At 39.1% G+C, this 25133-nt stretch overlaps 1 protein-coding gene across 1 annotated transcript in view; it reads right to left on the bottom strand.

Annotated features, from left to right (window-relative positions):
- Ryr2 (ryanodine receptor 2) overlaps positions 1-25133 on the bottom strand; it is a 566260-nt gene that overhangs the window by 135798 nt on the left and 405329 nt on the right. Inside the window, exons 47-58 of the mRNA XM_075970222.1 lie at positions 24338-24443; positions 20654-20774; positions 17579-17748; positions 15708-15928; positions 15450-15540; positions 14326-14466; positions 13007-13170; positions 10889-10967; positions 8351-8440; positions 7868-8005; positions 4271-4348; positions 2334-2409 (exon numbers count right to left, since the gene is read on the bottom strand). Of these exons, the coding sequence (XP_075826337.1) occupies positions 2334-2409; positions 4271-4348; positions 7868-8005; positions 8351-8440; positions 10889-10967; positions 13007-13170; positions 14326-14466; positions 15450-15540; positions 15708-15928; positions 17579-17748; positions 20654-20774; positions 24338-24443 (1475 nt within the window). The remainder of the gene's footprint in view (positions 1-2333; positions 2410-4270; positions 4349-7867; positions 8006-8350; positions 8441-10888; positions 10968-13006; positions 13171-14325; positions 14467-15449; positions 15541-15707; positions 15929-17578; positions 17749-20653; positions 20775-24337; positions 24444-25133) is intronic.

Genomic DNA, 25133 nt, shown 5'->3' with positions numbered 1-25133 from the left:
CTGTCTCTGGCAGAGCTACACGGCATCTCTCTGTCTCTGCCTTCTTCCTCCCAGCATTCAGTTTAGTTTTCCCCACCTACCTAAGCAGGACCTGCCCTGCTATAGATCCAAAGCAGTTTCTTTATTCATTAATGGTAATTACAGCATACAGAGGGGAATCCCACATCAACCAAATACCAGAGTGAACAAAATAAAATTCTCTCTTCAGGTTTTTCTAAAGTGAATACATCTATAAACAGCTGCAATGATGGTAAAAGAAATCAGAATGAGCAGAAATAAAACTGCAAGTTCCATGCTAAATCACTGAGTACTTCTATCCTAGCCTTCATATGCATACAGAATTATACAAACACACACACCCAAATGCAAGCACATACATATAGAAACACATACAAATAACATATGCAAACAATAATATATCTTAACACCTACACATATACAAACATACATATAAAATGTGCACAAATTAAAGCCAAATGAGAAACAATACAAGAAACTCCACGTAGAATGCACTGGCTTGAATAATATATTTATGTAAGTAATTTATGAAAAGATTTCATTAGCATTTTGGTACTTTTTAAAGGGGAGAAAGGGAACTGAAGAGATAACTCAGTGATTAAGAGAACCCCCTGCTCTTCCACCGTTGACTTTGCTTCCCAGCACATACATGGTAACCACTATCTGCAAGTCCAGCTCAAGGGGATAGGATGCCCTCTTCCTGCCTCTAGGGGCACTGCATTCCCATCTACACATAAATAGTAGAAATGAAACTAAAAACATTTAAAAGATAAAGGGAAAAAGAAGGAGAGTGAGGCAAGAGGATCGCAGCCTGCTTGGGATACCCAGTAAGTTTCCAGCCAGCCTCAATCTCATGGTAACTCCATCTCAAATGAAAAAATAAAAAGAAGGCTGAGGACATATATGTACCTGGCAGAAGATGGACCTAAGGTACTGGCCTAGATTCAAGTACTTGAGTTCAATCCCCAGGACTAAAAATAAAACTAGAGAGAATGAGAAAAGAACAAATGCAATCATGAAAGTGGCAATAACATATGTAGTAGAAACAGAAGGAGGAGGCTGAGATAGGGCATAAAACACATGAGATTGGTGAAAGTTTAGATATGAGGATCGTAGTCCATCTAAGGAATACAACACATTAATAACTGTACCCAGCCCTTTGATGCTAATTCAGATACTTGAACAGTAGTATAAATAATTCAGATAGCTTTAAGATACAAAGAGGAAAAAATACGCATTAAAATCCCAAAGCGCAAGGAAAACACATAAACAGTAAGGAAATTATACTTTCTTGTGGACTCTGGATGCAGGCATGTTTGAATCATTTATTTATATGAAGATATGGCGGGGTCTTAAACAAAAACATATACCCACTTCATTGGCTCCTACACTCCTCTAGCACAACTCTCAGGGGTTTTTAATAGAGGTCTCTAGGAAACACTACCTTTGGATTCCAGCTCTCGGGGTTTTAACAGAGGTCTCTAGGAAACACTACCTTTGGATTCCAGCTCTCTGGGTTTTAACAGAGGTCTCTAGGAAACACTACCTTTGGATTCCAGCTCTCGGGGTTTTAACAGAGGTCTCTAGGAAACACTACCTTTGGATTCCAGCTCTCTGGGTTTTAACAGAGGTCTCTAGGAAACACTACCTTTGGATTCCAGCTCTCGGGGTTTTAACAGAGGTCTCTAGGAAACACTACCTTTGGATTCCAGCTCTCGGGGTTCTTAATAGAGGTCTCTAGTAAACACTACCTTTGGATTCCAGCTCTCGGGGTTTTAACAGAGGTCTCTAGGAAACACTACCTTTGGATTCCAGCTCTCGGGGTTTTTAATAGAGGTCTCTAGGAAACACTACCTTTGGATTCCAGCTCTCGGGGTTTTAACAGAGGTCTCTAGGAAACACTACCTTTGGATTCCAGCTCTCGGGGTTTTAACAGAGGTCTCTAGGAAACACTACCTTTGGATTCCAGCTCTCGGGGTTTTAACAGAGGTCTCTAGGAAACACTACCTTTGGATTCCAGCTCTCGGGGTTTTTAATAGAGGTCTCTAGGAAACACTACCTTTGGATTCCAGCTCTCGGGGTTTTTAATAGAGGTCTCTAGTAAACACTACCTTTGGATTCCAGCTCTTGGGGTTTTAACAGAGGTCTCTAGGAAACACTACCTTTGGATTCCAGCTCTCGGGGTTTTAACAGAGGTCTCTAGGAAACACTACCTTTGGATTCCAGCTCTCGGGGTTTTAACAGAGGTCTCTAGGAAACACTACCTTTGAATTCCAGCTCTCGGGGTTTTAATAGAGGTCTCTAGGAAACACTACCTTTGGATTCCAGCTCCATTTTCTTTTTCTTGGCCCATATGTTGTGGTAGTTTTCAGCCATCATTTCCGCCATAGCCTACAATGTACCAAATTTCGAAAAGTTAATTGATTCTTCAGTAAAAATAAGTAGATAAAAAATAAAAAGAGGACAGAATCATCTGATCAGGTGTGACACACAGACATATCTTAAAGAAATGTAGTAAAACACAACACTCTCAGTTGGAAAACCAATTCCATAGAATTTTAATGATTTGAGAAATTACACAGTAAATATTATCAAACTGGACTTGATGGGAACAGCCTTTGTTAAAAAAACATCTTTTTAAATTCAACAATGAATCTTCAAAATAGCTATGGATGTAGACAGAAAATAGACATAAATACAAACTTGTGTTATAGCTCATAAAGTTTTATAAACCAAGATGTACCTTATTAAATAATAAATAAGAAGAACACCATGGATAAAAATTTTACTTCTAGGTTATTATTTATCTAAACCAAATGGAGAGTCTTAGACTGGAGATGATCTTTTCTTTCGCATTCTGAGGGAAATGTTCTAATATTCTTGTGCTCCTTCAAAATCAAAATTACAGTGTCATTTTAATTGGTTCCTACATGAGCAAGAATAAAAAGTAAACCAAGCATTTTAACAGCACAAGAAGTTCTGATTTATACCTTTAGTTCATTCCCTTTGACTAACACTAATCACACCAAGATCAATATTGTACATTAACTAGCTAACTTAAGCTCTACGGAAATAAATTTTTATTTTTCATTCAAATCAGTCATTTCAAAACACATCCATTAATGACACAGAGCAAACAGGGCTACAGATGAGACAAATGAAATGTGATCAATTTTCATAGATGACCAACCTAAAATATGCAGTCTTTAATAGGTGGTTATTAAACAGAGTACTCATGATTATTTACTCTTTTCTCATGCACTTTTATATTTATGTCTAAGTGCATGTGTGTACATCTGTAGGCACCCACAACATATGTGTGTGTCTATAGACTCCCGCAATGTGTGTATATGTTTGTGTGTCTGTAGGAGCCCACAATGTGTGTACATGTGTGTGTGCACATACAATGTGTGTACATGTCTGTAGGCACACACATTGTGTATATGTATGTGTGTCTATAGACACCCACAATGTGTGTGGTGTGTATGTGTAGACACACACAGTGAGCAGAGGAGAAGGTCACATCCTCTGTGGTTGGACACTTGTGAGCTGCTGAAAGCAACAAGTACACTTAACCACTGAGCAATCTCTTCAGTCCCAAGGACACTTTCTTTAAAATGTTGTACAGTAGCACCTTTATTTTATCCTGCATGGGTCTCAACAAGGCTCCAGTAAAGCCTGAAACCTCAGATAGTACCAGATACGTAGTACAGTATATATGTCTTGCTCTACATGCCCTGTGGGGCTGCCATGTGGCAGTAGAGTTCATCTTTCCTGCCAAGTTCCAAGCCTCAGGCCTCCTCTGCATCACTGCAGTCTGGAGCCATCATACAGTAGAATAAGGGTAACTGAACACAAGCACTGCTCTATTTGGATAGTCAATCTGATGACCCTGACAGCTACTGCATGACTACACAGAGATCAGTACAAACATAAAACTACTGAACACAGGGGAAACTCATGTGGAATGGAGCAGGATGATTACAGGGTCCATCATGGACCTCAGAACAGGAAGTAGCAGCTGCTGAACATTTCAGACCACAAGAAGTAATGGAAACTGTAAAGGGTGAAACCACATACGAGCTTACGTTATCAACCTCTAGGGTGCTGAAAGGCCAAGTGTTTAATAACCATGAAATCTACAGACTGATCACATGATGAAACAATACATGCTATAAAATGCACATGAAAGTGTTCTGGTTTGTTTTTATAACTGAGCTTTGGACACTACTGTGAAAGCCTGGATACTTACATGCAGGTCTCGGGATAGTGTAACGTTGCTCATGTCAATAGCACGAGGGCTATACCCATGCGCGGCATCTATAGACACCTGGACAATTTGTTCAAAAACAGAAAAGCATCTTGTTAAAACCTGCATAAAGAGTCTTCAGAAATGCTGTACAAGTGTCAATGTTTTTTTTGTGGTAAAAGCAACAGAGTAACTTCAAGGACACATTAAATTAAGTTTTGAGTATCTCAAATCACTTACAATTAAATAATTAATCGTAATACCTCAGGAAGGACCTTCTAAAAAGCTAATTATTAAGTTAGCAGCATGTGATGAGTCCCACGTCCTGTACTGTATTCCCAGCCAAGGACCACAGTAGCCTTGAGCTTCCCACCAACCCAGGTTAGCTACAAAGAACTGAAGAGCTCAACACTTAAACTCCTGTTTGTGGGTCAGCTGTACAGACAAGCAGGGCCCAACTCAGATTAAACAACTGTACCATGTAGCCTTTAATGGCTTATAGCGAAATCTTCACTGACCAGACTTACATAATTTCTGCACTTTGCTTTTAAAAACTGGATGTAAATATTTATACTGATAGTTATATATTTCTGCTGCTCTCATCTTTGGTCTTAGAAGCTCCTTTTACAGTGGGTAGGGGCTAAAACATAGATTCGTGACTGATTTAGCATCACCTCCCTGTGTGCACATGGCATGCACACACACACACACACACACACACACACACACACACACACACACACACACGGCCAAGAGACTATCACAGAAGAGAAGGCAGGACCAGAGGACATGGCTGAAAACTGAGAAAGGCTGTCTTCTGGAGCTGACTTGGGCCATTGCATACAGGAACCCTCAGCAGCTGTGATTACCTGCACGAGATCAGTCAGTCCATATTCCAGAATGGAGAGACTAGATACATGCATGAAATTTCAAAAAATAATAATAAAGAAACCAAAACTAGTATTTTTTTTTTAAGAGAGAGAGCCTAGAGAGACAGCTCAATGTTTGCATTCCCCACCACCCACATTAGGGGATCAGGACTGCCTATAACTCCTGCTCTTAGGGACAGGACACCTGATGGGAGAATCCTACTGAGCTAGCTGCAGCTGGCCTGGCTCCAGAGTGCTAGCACTTAGCCTCAATGCACCTTCTGTTTAGCAGTTACCTTTTGTTTCTTTTGTGGCCCTCTATGTGAATCTGGCTTGAGAGTTTACCAGGGATATCAAGCCTATGCAAAATTTGATTGGAGGGGCAACTGGGAAAACATAGTACCTCCTTAATTGAGAATTTGCACTTGGCATTACCCTTTTGGGATCTTCATCAGGATGTTTGGAGGATATGGAAATCAACTTGCTAAAGTGTAAATTGGAAAATAAAAGAAGTCCTGGGTGAAGGGAAAGCAGTGAAAGGCTAAATTCATCCCTAAGGTGGCTCTGTGTCATCTGCCCAACGGCCCGCAGAAACCAACGCCCACAACACAATATTTGCTCTCCGCAAGAGGCACCGTCTTCAGTTCTCTGCCGCCGGCAGCAGCACTCACATGTGTGCATACGCACACAGAGATGAATGCACAAAGACACACAGAAATAGACCAGTAAAAGAAGACATCTACTGTCAACTTCCACAGCTTCATTGCCATTCCATCCCTTTTCTAATTCTAACCAGTGAGGAAGACACGAACTCTGGGTCTTCTTATAGATCTTTAGCTCTGTCTTAAAATATTTCATCATCACGTTTATTCTTTTATTAAAAGTAGCACATGATGGGGGAAAATGGAATTCAAATAACAAGCACATGAGTCATGAAAGGGGGCAGAAAAATAATTATTCTTTTAGTTTAGTTATAACTCTAACATTAATCTCTGTGTGTGTGTCTCTGTGTGTGCCCATAGGGGTGTGTGTGTGTGATAGAGAGAGAGAGAGCATGAGTGTGTGCATGCATGTGTGTTCAGTAACGCATAAAAACATAATTGATGGTGAAGTATAAAATTGGTATGACTCTGCACCTTCAGACTAGCTATCCTAACTGTATATGAACATAGAGGTTCCATTTCTCTCTGTTCTTGACCGTGGGTGTGGGGTGGTGCCTTTCCCAAGCTCATGCTACCACCTCCACTGTATCTATAACCTGGAATTGTGAGCTGAGATAGACCTTTCTCCCTTACGTCCTTTATCACAGTGACAGAAACAGAACTGGATAACTTTGCACAATCACCCATTCTTCACCCAGCCAGCTGTCAGTCCTTGTCATTGTTTGTCCCCTTGCACAGGCAACTGATAATGTCTTGCGGTATAAGTGATATCATGCTTGTATCTGACAAGATAACCTACGTGGTCCAAGTCAAGTCACTTGCCACTTTCAAGACTACATTTGCTCCTACACAATGGAGCCACCACTAAACGCACAGCCTATCTCAAAGGCAGGCATGACTTAGACGATCGACATCAGTCCCTCAGCACAGTGCTCTCAGCCTACATATATGCTCAAGAAGAGTGGCTAAGGGCTGACCCTAGAGCTGGTCTGTTCCCCCACTATCTTCACCACAGTTCTGTGCAGTGAGCACAACCAGAATGTGGAGGCCATTGGAAGCCACGATTCAGCTATTCAGCGGCAGCAACCACATTAATTATTGTTTCTTTGCTGTTCCAGCACTCCTAAGCTCTTTAGCTCACTCAACGAAACTATTGTCTTGCTGACTAGCCCTAGATTCCATGGTAATCATATCTGGTTACTACTACTCTGACATTTCCTGGCCATTTGTCTCAACCTACTCTATTTCTATCACTTCATCTGACCTGAAGCATGTGCTCTCTTGAAATCAGGAATGTTAACGTCAACTTATTATCAAGGAGTAATCATGTGTAAAGTTCTTAACTTATCTCAGTGCACCATCAGAGTATCTCAGGAAAATGATACTACTTTTGTTAGTTCATTTTGAGACAGGGTCTTCCTCAATTCACCGCACAGTCATGGGTGCCCTTGAACTTCTGATCCTATGCTCCTGCCTCCCAAGCGCTGGTATTGCAGGCATATACCTCCATGCCTGCATTTGTAGGGTGCCAGGAATTGAACCCTGGGCTTTATAAATACTAAACTAGCACCCTAGAAATTAAGCTACATCCCAGAGTTAATTATTAGTATTATTGCTATCATTATTAATATTTGTGATAGGATCTTGCTATATTGACAAGGCTGGCTTCAAACTTCTAGGCCTAAGTGAGATTCCTGGCTCAGTCTCTCCAGTAGCCAAAGCTAATACTACATTAAATTGGAAATTATTTTTAGAGATAGGGATATAGCTCAGTGGTAGGGTGCTTGACTAGACATGCATGAGGCCTTGAGTACAATCCCCAGTGCCGGCAAATACATGTGTGTAAAGGATATGTGTACACATGTATTGTGTAAATATATATACACACATATATATGTGTGTATACAAAACTATGTGTATCTATAAATTAAAATGTAAATATGTGTTATGCATATATATTATATACACACATAAGCACGTATAAAAATATGTGTATATATATTAAACTATAACTATATATATGTGTGTGTATACAACACAAATTATTCATTTGTCACCATGACTCTCACCTGGCTTGTCTGAGAAATGCGTCGAGTCCGGTTATAAAGAGCCATACTGTCTCCCTCTCGTGTTCTCTCAATTCTCCAACCCCAAGCCAGCATCGTTTTTAAAGATTCCTTGATGGGCCAGCGATATATTTCTTTTTCCTAGAGAAAAAAAATTCAAGCATTAGTAGTATCATGAACCCAAAATGAAAATTCAAAATATTTAATGATTTGTTTTGAAATTAACCACCTTCATTCAAAAACTGATTATCACAGGATAGTTATGAATAAAAAAATAAAAACATTCAAGGGATGTATCAAAAGCTGAAATGTTACCTAGCTAAGGCTGCTAAGGAGGTAATCGACCCTCACAAGTCATCCTCTGACCACACTTATGAGCGTGCGTACGAACAAGCACCCATGCTCTCACACACACAAATACATGCAAAACAAAGATATCTCCAAATGTAATACTTTATCAAGTTAAGAGGGGAAAAAACCTCTCACCTTTTCAGACAATAGTTTATATGGCTTCATTAATGGCTGGACCTTAGAAGAGTCTGAATATATTTCCCCATATATCCATCCATTCGCCAACTAAAAAAAACCAAAATATTAAAAATAGTTTTACATATATTAATTTTGGTGATTTTAAATGTACATGTGTTTGGTAACTATTTGGTAAAATAATTCTAAAGTGGATTAAGAAATGACTAAAGCCAACTGTTTGTTTTGGCATGGCTGGGGTCTGAAGCCAAGGCTTTGTAGACAGTAGGCAAGCTGTCTCCCACTGGGCTACATTTCCAGGATGTTTTTAATTTTTTATTCTGAGAAGTCTTGCTAAGTTGCCTTGAGTGCACTCTGTGTCCCAAGGGAGGCCTTGGAATTAAAATCCTCCTGCCTCAGATCCCCAAGTATCTAGAATTACAAGTCTGACCACTTTGGCCTGGCTGAGGTCTAAGTTTAATTTAATTATCTAATTTAATTCAACTCCACTCTTAGTGTTACCTTCAGTAGCCACTTGGAATGACTTCCTTTGACCAGAGAGTAAATAAACCCTGTCCTCCTAAAACAAATCAGGTCTAACTATACCCCATGCGTAATGCCCTACAAAGAGGCTATAGGGATCAAAGACTGGTGTTAATTATTCAGACAAATCTTAAGCCCTGATCAGTGATGCATGCATGTCTATGAAAAGTTGGGTTAGATAAAAAAAATCTTCATTAAAAAAAAGAGAGAAAAAAAATATGCAAATCAGTAGTACCTTGGAATAACATTTCCTATTTGCTCATTTCTCTACCCCACCATCTATCAATGAGATAGACATTATCATTCTCCAATAATTTGACCAGTTTGGTTTAGCATCATTTGCCCATAACCATCATTAGCTCTCAAAGTCTAGGTAGCTAGACTGAACCAGTTCAGGACTTCCTTCCCAAGGCATTTCTCACTCTTTCCCCATCTCAGACAAGCAGTGTGCAATGCAGTCATTGTGTCAAAGTGACTCTTGAGTGACCTTCCTGATAAAACTTAGTTTCTCCCACACAGAATCACAGGATCACCACACAGGCAGAAAGAGTTTCTGTGAGAAAGGAAGCAGCAGATGTTCACAGCACACCGGGGAGCAAAGCATAAGACTGTCCGGGCTACTTTTTGTCATCTTGACACATGTCAATGATTTATCTCAGGACACGAGCATCCTTTGGGGCATTCCCTGTATGATTTTCACTTCAGGGCTATATATGTGCATGCTAGACTTTTATACCATGTCAACTCAATATCTCTGACAAATTTATGATCACCATTCCCTCTCAAACAGAAACTGAACTCAACTGAAATGAGAATCATCTGGTAGGATACAACTCATTGAGTCTTCTCATTGTACCATCTTCCTTAGAGATACCATTCAGTAGATGTATTCTATATTTAGTGGACAGATGAATAGAATGTAAAAACTCACCAATGCTTAAGACTCAATATTAGGGGGAGACGCCTCTTTTGGTAAAGTGCTTATTGTACAAGAATGACAATCTGAGTTTGGATCCCCACACCAGTGTAGCTGGATGTGGTAGCCAGTGCATGTGTGTAACCCAGCACTGGAGGGAACTTGAGGTAAGACAAATTCTGGAGCTCTCTGGCCAGTCTACCCAATCAGTAAGCTCAGGGCTGAGGAAGAGACCTTGTCTCAAAAACTAAGGTGAGCAATGATAAAGGATATCTAACATCAACCTCTGCCCCTACATTCATATACATACCTGTGCACACACACTCACATGCACTCACACACACGTATGTGCATGGGCACTCATACATGCATAGGCATATTCACCCACCCAGATTGACATACATGCAAGCATACAAACAAACATGTACTCACATGTACAACTCATACATATACACATAAATTTTAAGTATCGCTCATCTAATGTAAAACTTCCTATAAAAAACAAAGTTTAGTTAAAAGTTAAATTTTGATGTGGAGATTTAAAAATAAATCTCAACTTTTTCCTGAATCCTCTGGTGGTTTTATATTTTACCCCACAAACAATACATATTTATAAATGACACTTGAAATTCAATAAACTGATCTTTAGAAATGTTAAAATTTCCAGATTGTCATGTATTTATTACAGAGAAACCATCTAAGTATTAACATGAACATCTTGTAACTAAACATCCATTACTAATTTGGATGTAGCTTTCTCTTTAAAAGAGAAAGTTGGGGCTTGGGATGTAGCTTAATGAGAACAAGTGTGTATGGGGGTGCACATTTGTAATCCCAGAACTTGGGGCAATGAAGATAGGTAGATCCATTTAGCTGAAAAGGAAAGTTCTAGAGTCATTGAGGACCCTATCTCAAAGGAAATAAAAGAGAGAGTGATGCAGTCAATGATCACTTCATGCACACCTGTAAATGAATAGACATGCATACACAAACATATACACTACACATACACAAAGAGAAAGTTGGCATAGTTGTATATATTGGAGTAGCACCAGGCATTCACAATGGTAGCCTGGGAAGACAGCACTTTTGACTTTTACCTTGTCCATGGACCATTTATCGTGGGAATGTTCTGCATATTTGTTAATGAAGTATTCCAACTTCTCAGGAATTGTAATGCTACAAGAAACATAAAGGAAAAGAGCTTGGCATTCTGCAGAATTCACAGGCAAATGCATTCATATTTACTCACAGCTGACTAATACTCAGATTCTATTCAACTCAACTGTTACAAAATAGTTGTAACAAAGAATTGCTTCTTCACATTTCCAAACAATGTGTCAAGCACATCATGTCTATCTATTCATTTGAGACATCATTAATGTGTTAATATAAAATAAATGTAATAAGATATGTTAGTTAAAATTATTCAAATATTAAGACAATAGATTATACAAGAAAATGAAAACAAACACAAACCAACATTCAGTAAGTTTGAAAATATGATTTCCTCTTTTTTATAAGGAGTTATTTTGTCTTTTTAAACTGTGTTTATTAAACTATGAATGAACAACACTGTTGATTTCCAATCTGCCACATTTTAAACTTAATTTTATATAATTAGTTATGAGTTAACATTTTTTGATATCAGTCCTCCATACAGATAACATTGCAAAATGTTACTAATTAGGGCTACAGTGAAAAGTAATTAATAACATATGCTTTATTGTTTGACAATATTTATTCTTGATTCCCTTTTTTACTTCAGTAAATATTTATCCTATTCATGTCCCGCATGTGCAATTGATGAATGGGTCTACTGATAAATATTAAGACATGTGAATATCAAATCTATCTATGAATAAAGAGTTGAATATACATTTAACTCCTTGATAAATACAACTTAGTAGGCACTTAACTTTGGGAATGAGTTCTAAATAAAAACAAACATAATGTGATCATTTTCTGATCTTTGCCAGGAAAATTATCAGTTAGTAACCAACAAACACATATTTAAGAAGCATACTCAAGTAGAAATTATTCAAATCACCATGTAAACTTATATTGAAAATTTGCCCTAGAAAGCAAACCCAAGTAAATTATCATGCATGCCCAAGACTTGTTAATTGGATTTCATTAATCAACACCAAAACCATTATATTATTCTCCTGAAAATCCTAAATTATTCTGTATGTGAGCAGACCAGACACTTACCCAAGGGATAATGTTACTCTGTGTTGTTTGATGACTTACTTTGAAAGAAATACAAAGGACCAATCACATAATCCAAACATTAAGGGGTGGACACTTTTCTCACGGGACTGTCATGTAATATCAAGCATGTACTTTAACGACATTCTTAGATTAATGCCACATCACTTGGGTTGATAACCTGATTGGTTTCGGGGGATAAAACAGTTGGGAGCTGCCCTGAAGCCTCAAAGTTCAGTCTTAGACTGACTGAAGTAATAGTCAATAACCAGCATAGTACTACTTTGCTAACTAGTCTTCCCAAGTTACCACGGCATCAGTAACCTAAGTGAAGAAGCAGCTTTCCTCAAAAATGGGAGCTGTGGTCCTACTCAAACTTCAAACACATGAAGCACCCATGTATTCCATGCATCCCCGTTTGTAGACCAACTTAGGAAACTAAGTGCATGTATGAAGCTTGACAGAGATCATATGTTTGATATCAGTTCAAGGCTATCAGTTATATTCACATTCTGGCTATATGCTTACTTCTTGTGCCAATTTCCACTTTATATTCCTTCCATCTCTTTATGATGTGGGATATCATCAACAGAACCTGAGCCTGGCCAAGATGCTGTGATGGACGAAATGACCCTGTTATTCAGGAACATCACTGCAGTAACACTTTGGAACTATCCTCAGCTAAAGATGGGGTTGATTGTGGGTACTGACTTCAGTTAAATTTTCAACTAATAAAACGTATGCATTTTGTTGAGCCTCCTTCTCCTAGATATTATAATGTGGCTATCCACTGAGACTCCTCCTTCAGCAAAGAGCACCCTAGGGGGTACACACCCATTTCTGATATTGGTATATTCACCGTTATTTTTACAGCCATCTGACAAATTCAAGGGGCTCCTACTCAAAGGGGGCATGTACCAGAGAAAGTTCACTTCAGTACCTTATTCAATTTCAGACTGCACACATCATTTACAATAAAAATCTGCTGCAATAGAAAGAGTCCATACTTTGAGGTATCAACAGGTTGTGGGTTAAAGTTCCCTTCAGAATCCATGGATGACTGTTTTTCCATCATACTGACATAGTTTGACTCCATGTAGTCTGGAGGTAAAGCTCCCGCAACTGCACTCAGGCAAGGCAGGGCCAGTTTGAAAAGTTCTTGCTCATATTTCTGGGGAAAGAACAATGATGGTAAGCTATTATCTATATGACTCTCATTGTGGCTTGTTGATAAACATCCCCCACAGGCTCATCTACGTGAGCTCTTGAATTCTAACTAGTGGCACTGTTTTAGCGTCATGGAACCTTTACAAGATGGATCCTTGCTGGGAAAATACCACTATACAGTGCCCTCTCTCTCCCCTCTTTTCTGTCTCCCTTTCCCTCTTTTCCTCCCCCTCCCTGCTTCCCAACTGCCATGTGGGCTCATTCCAGCTGCTATGCCTTCCCTGCCATGATGGATATGGTAGTTTGAATGTAACTGGACTCCATAAACTCATAGAAAACAGAGATGTGGCCTTGTTGGAGTAGGTGTGACCTTTTTGGAAAAAGTGTGTCACCATGGGGACGGGCTTTGAGATCGCCTATGTTCAAGATTCACCCAAAATCTCAGTTCATTTCCTGTTGCCTACATAAGATGGAGAACTCTCAGCTACCTCTCCAGCACCACGTATGCCACCATGTCCCACCATGATGATAATGAACTGAACCTCTGAACTATAAGGAACCCAATTGAATGTTTTCCTTTATAAGAGCTGCCATGGTCATGGTGCCTCTTCACAGCAATAGAAACTTTAAAACAATGGGCTGTATCTCCTCTGGAACTATAAAGCAAGACAAACCCTTTCTCTTCCAAGTTGCTTTGTGTCAGCATATTCTATCACTAACACCAATCAACCACATGTCTGCTCTCCTACCTTCCTCCACTATTATCATTCTAGAAACATTGTTACAATCACAAGGAATATGCAACAATGATGATTACTGAAAAATCAATGTATAGAGTATTCTCAACATGCATTATTAAAAAGGAGAAAAACAGAAAAAAGGTAACTTTCCCTTCTTTTGTTTTGTTGAAACAGAGTCACACCCTATAATCCAGACCCAACCAGAGACTCATCTATGCAGCCCAAGTTGTCCTTAAACTTGAGAGCCTCCTGTTTCAACTTCCTCTGTGCTGGGAGTGTAGGCATGTACCATCATACCCAGCACTATTCAAGTCTTGATTAATAAGGACATTATTCCACTATAAATACCATCTTACAGAGAACCTGAGAATGTTTGTTGCTTTATCAATGCCTATAAATCCCCCTAGACCTTCAATTACCTTTTGAGACAAAGCATCAAAAATGCCCCAAAATAACTTTCTTGATAAATGAAGTTCTTCTTCTGAGGCAGCACCAAAATTGCCCCACCCTCCAGGCAGGCAGTAGTATTTCCAGCATCTTTCATAATGATTTGTCAGAAGCTGTGTGGGAAAGTAGTCACAAAATTAATAGGCAAAAACATCTTAGTTATGTTTTTACTCCTCTTCCATGGCATTCTGAATGATATATAAGAGCCGTTGAAGTGGAACTATCAAATTCATGTGAGTTTTTTTTGGATACTGATTACATACAAAGTGTGGATCAACTTTGAAAACATATCTTGAGGCAGGTTGGAGAGATGATTACATAGTTTAGAGCATTTGTGGCTATTGCAGAAAGTCCATGTTTGGTTCCCAGCACCTACATCAGGCAGCATATAGCCACATGTAATTCTAGTTGCAGGTGAACTATTGCCATCTTCTGACCTTATTGTTACTGCACTTACATGCGCATACCCACACACACATACAAATAACTAATGTATCTTGAACTGCATTCTTTCTGGGGTTATTCTGATATCTATATACTCCAGAGTTCTTATTCCTTTAATCTCATTTACTCATAATTATGTGACTGTTATCTACTGGACTTCATGCACAACTATCTCCTAGAGTCCAGGTATAAAACAAGGGTATGGATGGTAGAACGGCCCAGAACTTTTAAGTGGGAACCTTATCTCTGTGGGTATTTTGTCTCCTCTCTAACTTACCTGTAACTTGTAATTATCAAACCTTAATTAATGAGTAATCTCTGAAAATATCACTACATTTACTTGGCACTTACAGATGCAGTCTATGACCTACTTATATCCAAGGGTCTTTCAGTTATTTAGCAGCTTTTTGGGAAATTTATTTGTGACCTGTGTCTGCCAAATTTTTAGACTCAATGCTAGAGAGTGTACAATCCTAAATTGCTTATTTAATGGTAAAACACACACACACTTCATAAGGCCTTTGCAATAACTAGGAGAAATTCTACAGCATCAGAGACCAAGTACACTAAGTCTACAAGACATATAATTAGTAACAAGAAGTCAACTCAAGGAACTAGGGACCACACAGTGCCAAGAATTCCTAGTATTTACCTTAAGAGGCATCTTTGCATGCTCATTCAACAGTGGAACATCAAATACCAGCCTTCTGAGTAGGTGTTGCATCATAGAAGGTCGCAGTTGGCTGTTGGAACAAGGTCAATTATAACAATGGAGACAACCCCAAGACTCAGACATCCATATATTGGACAATAAGAATTAATTGTTGATATATAAACCTTGAAAATTTCATAATAATTAAAAAAAGGGCCATGGCATAAAGAAAACTGACACAGAGAGTCATCCACTTACCCACATATAGAGAGCAGGCACACTTCTATGGAGTCGCGCTGAGCTTTGGTGAGGGAGCATCCCTTAGACAGTCTATATACAGTATGCAGCAAAGAGTCAATGAGGGAAGCATGGTGCTCTGTTCCAGCAAACAGGGGAGCACATCTCGTTAACAAAGGCAGGACAGCTGTGCAAAGGTACCGATTGAGGGCCAAGGCCATGTCTGTAGCACTTAGTGCAGCCTAGAGAGAAAGAAGAGGACACAGCCTTGTATGATCAGCAAAGGACTCAACGCACTGCCACATAATCTTCCTATCTGGAAATAATAACAGCAGGGTATCTGGAAATGAAGGCCTTAGATCCACTTTTACCCACGGCTCACGTGATCTTCAGGACTTAAAACCTTCAACTACTGATGGTTCATAAGTAGACAAAATGAGTGCAACAGTATCTGCCTTCTCGAAGGGGCCAGGAAATCCAACTTCAAGATTAGGTTGTAATAATATCATCTTCCCTAACATCTGTGGTGGAACCCAGAACTTAGTAAATAGCCCTATCCAACCTGGAGGGATATTATGATCCTGACCTGGAGCAAGGGAGCTCTGAAAAGACTTGAACTTCAGAAGGGTGGGTGGCAGTGGAAGATATCAATGGGCATTTCCTTGGAGGCAGAAAGAAATGAACAGATTTGCATATTTTGCATATCTGATCCCAGATTTGCACACACAATCTGAATTCAACTAATTAATGTCACGCATACTTTTATTCATGTCTACACGTGTCAATCATCAGGAGTCCGCTGCATAACTATGTTGACATCTCTACTCCTCAGATGCAGAATGTCAAAGAAGATGAAACTTCCATCTTGTTTTTATGATTGTGCAGCCATGAATTTCTTAACTCAAGATCTAACTGTCCATGAGATTAAAGGGGCTAATTTAATTGATAAGTAAATAAATAAATCAGGACAATTTTGATGGAATTTGGTGTTCCACTTTCCTCCACAATGTTTTAGATACTGGCCTGACACCAATAATGACAGATCTTCTATGGGGCCACTTAACATACTACCCAATGAGTACTAAGAGAAGGGTAACTCAAGGATGCCACTGTACCTGACAGAACTACAGTGGCCACTCAACTGCCTTTGCAGTCATTGCTTTCAAAAGGCAGCAAAAGTGCATAGGCAAATGTATTTATTTATATATTATTTTGTTCTTGGTATATATAGACACATGTGTGTATGTCTGTGAGCACTTATATATACATATGTGGTGAGACAAGAATTCTCTGGCAGGTATCTTTCTTAATGTCTCTACCTTCTTTTTTGTGTTAGGGTCTCTCACTGAACCTGACATTTACTGATTCAGCTAGACTAGCTAGCCAGTAATCTCCATGAATTCTCCTGTCTCTACCATCCAGTATTTAGATTTTATGCACTCCTTTTTTTTTTCTCTCTCTCTCACATATACACACACACTTATGTGTAGACTACCATGCTAGGATTTTTTTAGTTGATTCTGGAGGATAAACTCAGGTTCATGTGGCAAGCACTTTATCATTTGAGCCATCTCTCTAACTCTAGTCCAATTTAGAGAATCATAATGGATAGACATTAATAGACACCCCTATGACCTCCCAAGTTAAGCACAGATGAACCTTTTGGCTCCCACAGCGCCTCACCAGATTTCTAGTCAGCCCTTTGTGCCAGTAACTCCCTAGCCAGTGAATTTCCCTTGGCCAGGGTCTATTTGACTTTCTAATCACTCACTGCTTGCCTGAAAACAACACAGAGATGCAGTAAATGTTCGTAATGAGCGGATGGATGAGCACCATGAGACACACTTCAGAGTTTGAGAGTCAAGGGTACAAGTTGACTTTCCATATCATACCGTGTCTAGAGAGGCAGCAGCTCGGAGATCTGGCAGAAAGCCAACCTCAAGGAGATGGAGGAGGAAATCTTGCACCTCAATTCCATAGACCCTGTCAAGGAACAAAACCATGGCTGCCTTGTGATCTGGGCAAAACCCCGCGGACATGTCAGGCTCCACCACCTTCCCATCTACAAGAGAGAAGGTGACATGTTGGTGTCAATGGTCTGGCCATATGTGGGTTGATGACATTTGGCCTTTTGCCAACCATGTCATATTTCAAATCAAGTATATTAATGCAACGTTTCCCTGTTTTCCTACCCTGACACAAGTGTGTGTGTGTGTGTGTGTGTGTGTGTGTGTGTGTGTGTGTGTGTATGACTGGAGAGCTAGGGCAGTGCAATTTGAACCTAAGATCATTTAGATCTCATTTGGGCATCGGTTTGTTCACTTGTAAAAGCATAATATCTGGCAGATGCCAAGAATGAAACAAAAGGCAATGGATAGATCTGGTAAAATGTAGAGTGGATACCATGAAAAGTTAAAAATAAGCAGCACATATTTCTACCCTTGTTAAGAACTATCCCTTTAAACTCATTGTGGTGGTTTGAAGAGGAATGGCCCCCATAGACTCATATGCTTAAATGCTTGACCCATATGAAGTGGCACTATTAGGAGGTGTGGCCTTGTTGGAGTAGGTGTGGCCTTGTTGGAGGAAGTGTGTCACTATAGGTTCTGAAGCCTTATATGCTCAAGTTAGGCCTAGTGTGGCAGTCTCCTGTTGCTACCTGTGGATCAAGATGAAGACCTCTCAGCTCCTCCCAGCACCATGTCTGCCTGCATGCCGCCATACTTCTCGCCAAGATAATGGACTAAATGCCTGAAACTGTAAGTCAGCCCCAAAGAAATGTTTTCCTTTATAAGAGTTGCCATAGTCGTGGTGTCTCTTCACAGTAATAAAAACTCTAAGACACTCTTGCTCTACCATGTCATAGTCAAGGTATTTTCCCACAAATATAGTTTAGATTATAATTATAAGTGAAATACCACAATAAAGATTATAATTACACAGTAATAATAAATAATAAGTAATAAGAATAAATATAAATTTATTATTTGTATAAAATAATATAAATAAAAATAAAATAATAAATAAGTAATACTAGTAATAAATAGTAAATAAATAAATACTGTTAAACCAGCATGGATTTCATATGAAGTCAACTTTATTAATTATAACATATTTGAGAGTCATGCCATTTTCTCTTTCAATACCCAAGTCTATGTAGATGAATGAATTCTTTATAGTAATTTCTTAAGTACAAAGGTTAGGAACCATTAGTATGAAGAATTATTGGACTGTGTGTCAATGGGAGCTTATCTGCTCCCTATTTCACCATAAGATAATTTTGTCAAATGGGTTCTGGTAACATACAATAAGAATCTATGAATGGTATCACAGAATTTTTCACACTGATGTAATGTTGAAGGAAACAAAACAGGAAAGGAGGACACATGACCATCACCAGCCTGAAATAGCTTCTCACTCTGAGTCAATGAATGGAATTTTATATTCCTACCCTGAAAATGAATACATACCATTTCAAATAAATAAATAATTAAAATTTAAAAATAACACTTATTAGTCCCTGTTTATTATCATAAAAAATCTCTAATATAACTAATACTAAATAAAGACTCATGTGGTCATAAAAAGGGAGATAAACAGTAAAGATAGATTCAAAGACAAAGAAAACCTCTAAATGGTTTACAGTGTGTTTAAAAATATATGTAAGCTTGTGAGAGAAAAGAAAAAGGATAAAGTCCTTAAAATAAAAAAAGAAAGAAAGAGAATAGTTGGGTGTGGTGGCACACATCTTTAATCCCTATACTTGAGAAGCAGAGGCAGGTGGACCTCTGTGAGTTCAAGGACAACCTGGTCTACAGAGTGCCAGGAAAGCCAAAGATACACAGAGAAACTTAGTCTCAAAAAACTAAAATTTAAAAATAAAAATGAAAGAAGTAGAGTTTAAAATAAAGCCACATAAAGATGGAATATACAGTCTGGATACTGTATATTATTGTGTTGTCTTTGAATTGCATGACTACTGAGGACAGAGAAACAACTGATAAAAGATATTTGATTATAAATGTTGCTGAATTAATCCAACATATATATTTTGAAAATGCCTTGACTTTAAAATAATAAGTCAAAAGATATGTTATTGTGGAGAAGAAGTTTTGCTTTTGTTTCCGCAAGAAATGAGAATATGTGGATTCATTCTGAGTTAAGAAAAATCAGTTAACATTGACTGATTTCCTTCAAATATTCTAGAACTGAGAGGTCTCTCCATGAGGGATAACAGACAAATTCTATGATCTACATGTAAGGTGAGTGTCAGGATGCTCATTTACCAGGCAGTGAGCATTGACTTTCAGGAGGGGTAAGGAACTTGTCCAAATTCTCGACCCAGTGACTGGCAGAGTTGAATTCGAAGTTATCAAAATAAGTTTAACATTCAACCTGGGTTGATTTGATTTCCAGTTTATTTACATTTCCATGGAATATTTTTTAAATAAATAATGTAAAATTCCCATCTCAGTCTCCTTTAAAAAACAAAACACACATTATTGGAATTTAAGGTCTCAGGGTTCTACTATTTTACCATCTAGTTTTATTCTTAAACAAAAATGGAGCCACTCAGAGACTCAAACAATTCTTTACTTTTCAAACACTCATCCAAGTTGACATTAATTTTATTTTACTTTAAAAATTGTTTTAATATTTGTTTATTTATCCATTCAAGCAGAGGTCAGAAGATACCTTGCAGGAGTCAGTCCTCTCCTTCCACCATGTGGGCCCCAGGGTTGAGCTCAGCTGCTCTTTAACAATGGTTTTAATATAATCACAACTGCCTAGGACTCAAAACCCACCAATGTGCTACCATGGTCTACTGTTCCCACCTCCTCCAACACACAGGACTGGATGCATCTAACTGAAAGAAGGTGGGGAGACAGGATGTCAAGCACTGATGAAATGTTCACAAAGCACTGTCCTTCCAGTCCTGAGTTACACAGGGTGGAAGCTCGTCTTACCTTTGGCTATTGTTGGCATCTGAAATGCAATGCTGATTACGCCCACCAAGTCTCCCAGGGGAATCAGGGATCGCAAAATTGACCTGATTCGAATGGCTTCTCCCTTTCCAGCATGAATCAACTAAACAGGAAGAGGATAAAGCAAGCTTAGAACCAGCTGTGGACTCTATAGTTCTGTTAGGAAACTTAAACCGTGAGAATCCAAATTTAAAGAACTTGTCTTTCCTGATTAGGCATAAAGTTAGCCATCTCTCAGAAACTGTCATCTCAGACACACAGGCAGGCAATCACATCTTGAAATTTGAAATGAAATTTATGCCCTGGCAATGCTGAAGCATATGGTGGTTCCGTTAAACTTGTCCATACTTGGTTTCATGATCTAAGATGATGAGGACAACTGACTAGTTCTCTTCCTCAAGAGGACACCAGATCTCTTTACAGATGGTTGTGAGACACCATGTCGTTGCTGGAAATTGAACTCATGACCTTTGGAAGAGCAAGCAGTGCTCTTAACTACTGAGCCATATCTCCAGTTCCCATAAATAAGAAGAAATACCTTATAGTTTCACATTTTACAGTTCCCACAAATAAGAAGAAACACTAGGTATATACCTGGTTTACCCAAAAGAACTATATTTTTTAATAATGTTTGGGATACCAAAATGAACTGAAAATCAGATAAGTTTACAAACAATTGCCCCCTAAAATCACATATACCTGCCAATAACCAGAGAAATAACAAAATAAAACTGTCACTATTTCTAGACACTGAAAATAAACCAATATTTGTGATTTATTTAGCCTCTTTATGTTCTTTAGATTGGGAATTAGTTTTATATCCAACCCAATTTCCACACTGATTCTTGGAGGAGGGGGGTCTTCCATTTAAGACTTCTGGCTGAGGAAGTGCACATGATGCCTGTGGATCAGGATAGTCAAGAGTCTCAGAGGGTTTCTGGAATAAGTCACAGCTCTCTAGAGCCAGACTTAGCATCTGTCACCTTTACCACAAGGCAGGAAAGGCAAGCCATATTCATAGCCTAGTAGAGGGCTCAACTAATAACCATAAAAATAGATGAACTTCAGAAGAGGCATGGTGAGTCATTATGGATCTGTTTTAGTGTTTCCAGACCTTTAAGATGGGCATGATAGTAACACTAAAAGCTTCTATGTAGTATTATAATGTCTTTCTTAGTTCCTCTGAGACAGTCAAAGGTACAAACTGTGTGAGCATCTGTGTTTTGTCTGCAGTCATCTCCAGCACATGGATCGTCCATCATCCATTCCCAGGTACCAAAGTGAAAAAAAAAATCACATCATCAGCATTGACTGGGTTGAAAATAAGACTCTTACTCTTCCAAGGAGGCCTCAGGGGAAGATAATTAATCTCACTGTGACAGAGGAATAGAATAGACATCCTCATCACAAGTTGATGGGGTCTGAATGGGTAGATCGGCATGGGAACAGGAAGGATCGAGTAGGGGAGGATGGAGGGAGAGAGTACTGGAAAAGACAACTGGAATCAGGAGCATCTCTGAGAAAAGCTAAAAACCTAGTGCAATGGAGACTTTAGTTAAGACTCCTGGGAATGGGGACACAGAGCCTGAACTGGCCATCTTCTGGACCCAGGTAAGACTTAGAGTGGAGGGACTGAGACCTCAGCTGAGCCACATAACCTTTGGCCAACAATTTTTCTTGCCTACAAGATATGTTGGGGTAAAGGTGGCACAGAAATTATGGGAATGGCCAACCAATGACCAGTTCAACTTAAGACCCATACCATGAGAGAGAGAGCCTACACCTAACACTACTGAGAGGGCCAGGACCCAGAAACTAGACAGCCCAGACCTAGGATAGAATCAAATATGAATGTCAAAAAGTCAATGAAATAATTCCTAATGATATTCTGCTATACTCATATATTGTTGTCTAAGTCAACGGCCACCAGAGAGACTTCACTTAGCAACAGATGGAAACAGATGCAGAGCCCCACAGCCAAACATTAGGCAGAAGAGCTCAGGGAATCCTGTGGAAGAGGGCAAGGAAGGATGGTGAGAGCCAGAGGGTTCAAGGACACCACAAGAAACTCACAGAATCAAATAACCTGTGCTCATAGGTACTCACCAAAACTGAACCACCAGCCAGAGAGCTTGCATGGAACTGACCTAAGCCCTCTGCATATATATTATAGTTGTGTAGTTTGGTCTTCTTGTGGGACTCCTAATGGGAGTAGGGGATCTGTAACTCTGTTACCTGCTTTTGAGACTCTTTCCTTCTACTGGGTTGCCTCATCTTAATAGGAGAGTAGGTACCTACTCTTACTACAACTTGATATACCATGGCTGGCTGATATCCCTGAGAGGGCTGCCCTTTTCTGAAGAGAAAGGAGGAGGCATGCAGGGGGGTGAAGAGGTGAGGTTGGGGAGGAAGCAGAAAACCTAGGAGGAAAGGAGGGAGGGAGGGTAAATTGTGATCAGGTTGGGAAACATTAAGTAATTAATCAATAAAAATAAGTTTAAAAAATGATTCTATATTTTCTAACATTCTAACAGTTCTCTATTCTGTGGTTCTTCTCTGGTTACAAAAGGAGAGAAACTCAAGTAGGTTTTATCATATGAGCTTAAAAGAAAGACCACAAAATAACAACTAAAAACAAGCATAGGTACCAAGGGTAGGGAGATGAGGTTGTTGCAAGCCATCTGCTCTGGCTTCATGTTTTTCCCAGCTCAGAAACTGACTTGCAGGTTTACTTAACACTTTATACATGTGTATAATGTGTCAATAATAATTCACCATCAACTCCATTCTACAAACTCCCTATGTCCCATCTAACATGTCTTACTCACAAGTACACGTCTCCTTAAAAACTCAATAACCCACTTAATCAAATTTGTGTTGCCTATATGTGCAAGGGTGTAGGGTCATCCACAAAATCATGTCAAGCCTTTTTGCTAGCTCCCAAAGAAAAGTGACTTTCTTTCCCCTAATAACCATCAACTGCCAATAGGTCATCAGCTCGAGGTGGGGCATCAGGAGTTTGGAAGCTATTACAGAGAGCCACAGCCAATCAAAGAACAGAGAATAAGTGACTGAGGAGTACCCACCCCCATATGGGACATTTGTAAAACAACCTTTACACTCAAGGCTCCGGGAACACTGTAGAAGATGGGGTAGTATGCTTCTATGAACCAGAAACCAAGAGACTGCTGTGAAATCAGTTTTTCTGGACATGACAGGGATGCTACCCATATGGGCTCTCAACAACTATGTCTGCCTTACAGTTTTGAAATCAATATTGCCCAGCTCTACTCATGTAGAGATGAGCATTATATGAAAGGAATCCATTATTGGTGGAAGCAGTGGTTTCCCATCAGAGAAGAAACTAAACAGGGAAAATATATTCTCTTCTTAAAAGGCAAGGAGGCCACATGAGTTTTAAAGACATATGGGTGACTACATCTTCCATTAATGACTTGTACTGAAAATCTCACTACTAATTTTTATAGCCAATGAGACATTTCTAACTAAACAAACACTTGTTCAGCAATTAAGCCACAGCTATTAATTTTAATGGAGCGTGAATATTACCATTTCAGGATGTGGCTGTGAGCTCTGCCACCTATGATGTTTTAGTATTGATAGCTATATCAGGATTGCTGCCCTCCAGTCCCCATACAGACTCACGTGCATTTCAGGAGCACAGCGACCGAGCAAGTCAATCAAAGCTGCATAGAAGGTCATGATGGCATTCCCCATATGGATGGTGTCATCTTCCTCCTCCTCTGTATCACTTTTGGGGATTTTTTTCCCAAAAGAAACAGAAAGTATTTAAATGATGGTGCAGTGCTCAGAGGAAAGGGGATACCCTTTTCCTACCAGTACTTTCATATATCTCATATACACCAGTGAAACATTTTCCATACAAAATAACAAAGAGTTAAGGATCAGAATTGGGCTCTATTACCAAGAACACATTGCAAGGGCATATTAAGATTTCTGCCAAGGGAAAAGGGGAGAATGGTTCATTTGATAGAGTCTGATCATTTTCTTTTTTTAAACCTTAAAGATTTTATTTTCTTTTTGTTTGTGAGTATGTGTATGTTTATTTATGTTTGCACGTCTGCAATGTCCTTAAAGGCCAGAAGAAGGTGTCAGTTGCCCCAAAACTTGAATTACATATAGTTGCGAGCTGCTTGATTTGGGTACTGAGTACCAAATACATGAGGTCTCTGGAAGAACAGCAAGAGCTCTTAACCACCAAACCATCTCTCCAACCCTTGGCTCCTTTGTCCTCTTAACCTTTTGAGTCAGTTTACAAACAAACAGCTTTCATTATGGTATTTTCACACATGTACAACATTTATACATTTTTCATATTCATTCTCCCATGACCCTGCTCCTCCCAAATAGTCCCTTTTTGCTTTTTATACCATATATAGAGAAGTGCATACACATATACAACATATATGTGTATATGATA

The sequence above is a fragment of the Microtus pennsylvanicus genome, chromosome 4 (assembly GCF_037038515.1).
Source record: "Microtus pennsylvanicus isolate mMicPen1 chromosome 4, mMicPen1.hap1, whole genome shotgun sequence".
Lineage (NCBI taxonomy): Eukaryota > Metazoa > Chordata > Mammalia > Rodentia > Cricetidae > Microtus > Microtus pennsylvanicus.
Note: the sequence above shows the minus strand (reverse complement) of the source record. Positions and strands in the feature narration are given on the sequence as shown.